General features: G+C 35.1%; 1 protein-coding gene across 1 annotated transcript; it reads left to right on the top strand.

Moving 5' to 3' along the window:
* The first annotated feature begins 669 nt into the window (after positions 1 to 669).
* LOC6642347 (putative inorganic phosphate cotransporter) lies at positions 670 to 2,537 on the top strand. Its single transcript, XM_002065141.4, has 3 exons — positions 670 to 825; positions 895 to 1,655; positions 1,720 to 2,537. Exons 1-3 carry the CDS (start codon positions 750 to 752, stop codon positions 2,467 to 2,469), a joined length of 1,587 nt encoding a protein of 528 aa, XP_002065177.3. The 5' UTR covers positions 670 to 749; the 3' UTR covers positions 2,470 to 2,537.
* Positions 2,538 to 4,093: the final 1,556 nt, after the last annotated feature.

The raw sequence follows: 4,093 nt of genomic DNA, 5'->3' as shown, positions 1-4,093 counted from the left end.
TGTATAGCTCTATTTCAAAAACTATTAATTTCTCTCATTATCAGACATTGTCAATTTTTACAAAAATTATTATCGAACTTCCATAAAAATAATTGTTTTTGAAAAAGACAAGCTTCTTGTTTTAAATGTGGTCTTATTAACCATAATAACCTATTCTTTCGATAATATAACTAAGAAGTTGCACAAACTTATATGCAAAATTTTGTATTAAGTTAGAGTTTAATGGTCTAGCAATCCTATTTAGCCAGCCCTAGTTAAGTCAGCTGATTCAATAAAAAGGGAGACAATCTGGCCAGACACAGAGTAAGAAAAAGACGAAGTGTAAGACGACACACAAGAATTGAGAAGACGAAAGGTTTAAGACGAAAAATCATAAGAGTAAGACGGAAAAGACGAATCGAATACGACAAGAAGAGTTAACAAAAACGACGAAAGACATTAAACATTAATTCATTTAAATCTAGTATTATCTAAGAATAAATACTAATCCTAATATTAAATAAAATAACCATAAAATTATAACCGGGACTGTGTTTATTCATCAATCAATACACCAGTCCCACCCTTATAAACTCGTCTAAAAAAGATTTAAAAATCTAAAAGTTGTTATAAACTCCAGGCAAACCATATATTTAATAATAATTTTAGTAAATTTCTTTAACTCTTTCTTTACCTAAATTCTCACTTAGTAGGCAATGTAAAAATTATTCATTGCTTAATTGATACATATAATGTAATTTTATTTTTTTATGATTTATAATTTGTATGATTATAATCATAGAAAAATGTATTCGATACAGGTAAAATTGCGGGCGTTCTTTAATTGTGAGTAGATTATATTGAAAATTTGATATAGCGAGCTAATGAATCAATTTTGAACCATATTCAAGTAAGATTTGTGTGTGCAGCAGCGTGTTATTCTCTGTTTCTTCAGTTTTCTGGCCATTATCAATGCGTATACCATGCGTTTGTGTTTGGATTTATCGTTGAATCGCATAGTTCTCGACTGCAAGGAAGAGCATGTAGATCAAAAGAAAACAAAGGAGAATTGGATATTGGATTTGGCCGTGGCAATAAATCAAACGGCATTTCTTTTGAGTTCTAGGCTAGCTGCTGGCAAGGAGGAAAAGCTGAAACCACAACTAGCACAGCACCAACAACAACAACAACAGTTGGTGCCAATACCACACACAACAGGGCCTACTGGAATAAGCTGTGCGGAATTATGGTCACGACAGTCTCAGAGTTTGGTGATAATTTCCTTTTATGCCGGATATATGCTAACCCATATTCCGGGTGGTCGTTTGGCCGAGCGATATGGTGGCAAATGGATACTAGGCTCGGCAATACTCTTGGCTGCCATTTTAACACTTCTCACGCCCAGTGCAGTGCGTGTGGGTGGTCCTAGTGCCTTGGTGGCCATACGCCTACTCATTGGCCTGTGTGAAGGACCCACTTTTCCGGCTGTCTCCGCCATGCTGGCTCAGTGGGTGCCAGAGCAAGAGCGAGGGTTTCTGGGCAGTTGTGTTTTGAGTGGCGGAGAGATTGGCATCACATTGCTGCAACTTGTCAGTGGTCTGGTGATGGCGGAACAAGATTGGCCAGTGGCCTTCTATGTGGTTGGTGGTGGTGCAGTCATTTGGTTTGCCGGATTCGTAAGTAGGTCAACTAAAGTGACTTCAAATCCTTGTCAATTCTTCCCCCACCCCCCACTTGTAGGCCATGATCTGCTATAGCAAACCGGATAATTGTCCTTATATAAAGAGCGAAGAGAAAGACTATATCAAAAGTCAAGTTAGTGACACTTTAATATGCTCTGCACAGGATGGCAATGCAATGGTGACAATACCTCCGCCACCCTGGAGAAGCATGCTATTGAGTACCCCGGTGTGGGCATTGATTTCTGCCTCTATGCAACACGATTGGAGTCGGCTGGAGCTCTCACAGGAGTTGCAAGATGTGCTGCAGGAATTGAAGGCTCAGGGCAGCACAATGTGGGATGAGGTGGTCGCCTCTCTAACACTAACAGCTCCGCATATTGGCAACTGGGTGGCCTCCCTCTCCACTGGCAGCCTGAGTGATTTTCTCATCTCTGAGGGCATACTCAGTCGCACTCAAACACGTCGCCTAATGTCCTGGCTGGTTTTCTTCTGCGGTTCCATGTATATGGTGTATGTCAAGGCCAATTTCGGCCAAATCTGGAGTTGTCTAGCTGTGGGTGCCTACTATGCCGGCATTAAGCTTCTTCCTCTCGATATGAGCCCCAATTATGCTGGCACTTTAATGGGCCTCTCGAACGGCTTGGGCTCTTTGCCAAATCTTCTAATGCCATATCTGAAAGAGCTCGAAGAGCAATACGCCATAGTTGGTAGTATACGAGTTGCACTTTGGTTGATCTGTGCCAGCTATATATCCGGAGATGTTCAATCCTATAATCAATTGGGCACCCACACGCCAATTGCTAATTAATGTGTTTCCTCGCAATAACTGACATCGAAAATAAAATTAAAGAGGAATGAAAATAAATCAAAACCAAATTCCTCCCCTCTTTCCTGACCCTCTGCTCGTCTCCAGGTCTAACATATTGTTAGTTATAGATAGCATCGCATCGTCATTGCTGATTTCAGTAATGTATCGCCTCGAGCTTTGAATGACGCGTATCATTGGCAATTAAATTAATATATACATATACATATACATATAAACCATAAACACAAACAGATCTACAAATATAGTGAAAAAGGTTCCATAAATGATAATCATTGGGGGAATCTTATATACTCTTAAAATTATTTTATTTTATTATGTAGTCGATTCTTTTTAAATAAATGATATGCTTTCTTTTACAAAAAGTGGTCTTTAGAAATTTCCATGTTACATATTTTAAAAGACTTTGGTGGTAATAATAGGTAAAGACTTTCAGATAATTGGTGTTTTTAAAATAAATGAGAAGCTCATTTGAATCCTAGAGTTTCTAAAAATGTTTGTGTTGAATAATACGCAATATGCATAAATTAGAGATTTTCTTGTATGGAAACAACATCTTTGTAAAGTGTAATGTAATGGTATATAGAAGTATGTATAAAAACTAAATAAGTTTTCTAAATTAGAAATAGAAAATAGAAAATTAGTGAATTTAAGAAGTTATATTTAATTTTTAATTACTATGACAAAAACTCAAAGAGGATCGAAGTAGAACAGATTTTCAAAAGTTTTGCATACTAACCAAATCAATAGATAGTCAAAATTAAAAATAATAATTATCAAATATTAAAATACTGAAATTAATATTGTCAATTTTTGAAACCCCTCGCTCGTTCTCTCAAATATTGACAATATTAATTTTAGTATTTGATAATTCAGATTATCTAATTGTAAGTTAATATTAATATATTTTATACATATATTTACAAATGTATGAGCCCGTTCGAATATTGACAATATTAATTTCAGTATTTTAATATTCAGACCGATTTTAATATTTAATTTTATTTTTAAATTTCATTATTTCACATCGAATGCCTTTTAATCACTGAAACGAACAAAAAATTTCAAATTTTCACATAAATAATCCAACCAACCATCTAATTTATTTGTTGATTATTGGGGCAACCATTAAATATGATATAGGCATTTCGATTAAAAACATTTGGAAACAAGACCATAATTTACCCAGAGAAGCATTGTTAATATTGAATAGAGTTTATTTGTGATTAAATATTGCACTCTAAAACCCAATGTATAATAATTAAGTTGACAAACTTAAAAAAGCGTTGCTATGTTTGAGTGAAAATTTCGACTTTGTGGCTATAACTAAGCGACTCTATTTGTGTTTCCTTTTCTTAGTCAGAGTATCAAAGTAACAGAAGCAGAAGCAACAACAGCAAGTAAGTTTTACAATGTCAAGCTACCAGTATTACATACTGTATTGTAGAAGTACTATATCTATATACATACATACATACATATGTATATATACATATACATACACATTCATCCATTGAATATCTGTCTGTATGCACTCTGTACTCATGCGTACGTATACATATGGGTATGTACTATATACATATACTATATCCACTCGTACATATTT

This window comes from Drosophila willistoni, assembly GCF_018902025.1.
Source record: "Drosophila willistoni isolate 14030-0811.24 chromosome 2R unlocalized genomic scaffold, UCI_dwil_1.1 Seg167, whole genome shotgun sequence".
NCBI classification, from domain to species: Eukaryota; Metazoa; Arthropoda; class Insecta; order Diptera; family Drosophilidae; genus Drosophila; species Drosophila willistoni.
The sequence above is the reverse complement of the archived record's forward strand: the minus strand, read 5'-3'. Positions and strand labels throughout refer to the sequence as shown.

Excerpts from the sequence above, each read along its gene's own strand:
- LOC6642347 (XM_002065141.4), top strand. The coding sequence starts at position 750 with ATGATTTATAATTTGTATGATTATAATCATAGAAAAATGTATTCGATA. Across the intron at positions 826-894 it reads ATTGCGGGCGTTCTTTAATT|ATTTGTGTGTGCAGCAGCGT; the intron begins GTGAGTAGATTA and ends TATTCAAGTAAG. Across the intron at positions 1,656-1,719 it reads TCATTTGGTTTGCCGGATTC|GCCATGATCTGCTATAGCAA; the intron begins GTAAGTAGGTCA and ends CCCCACTTGTAG.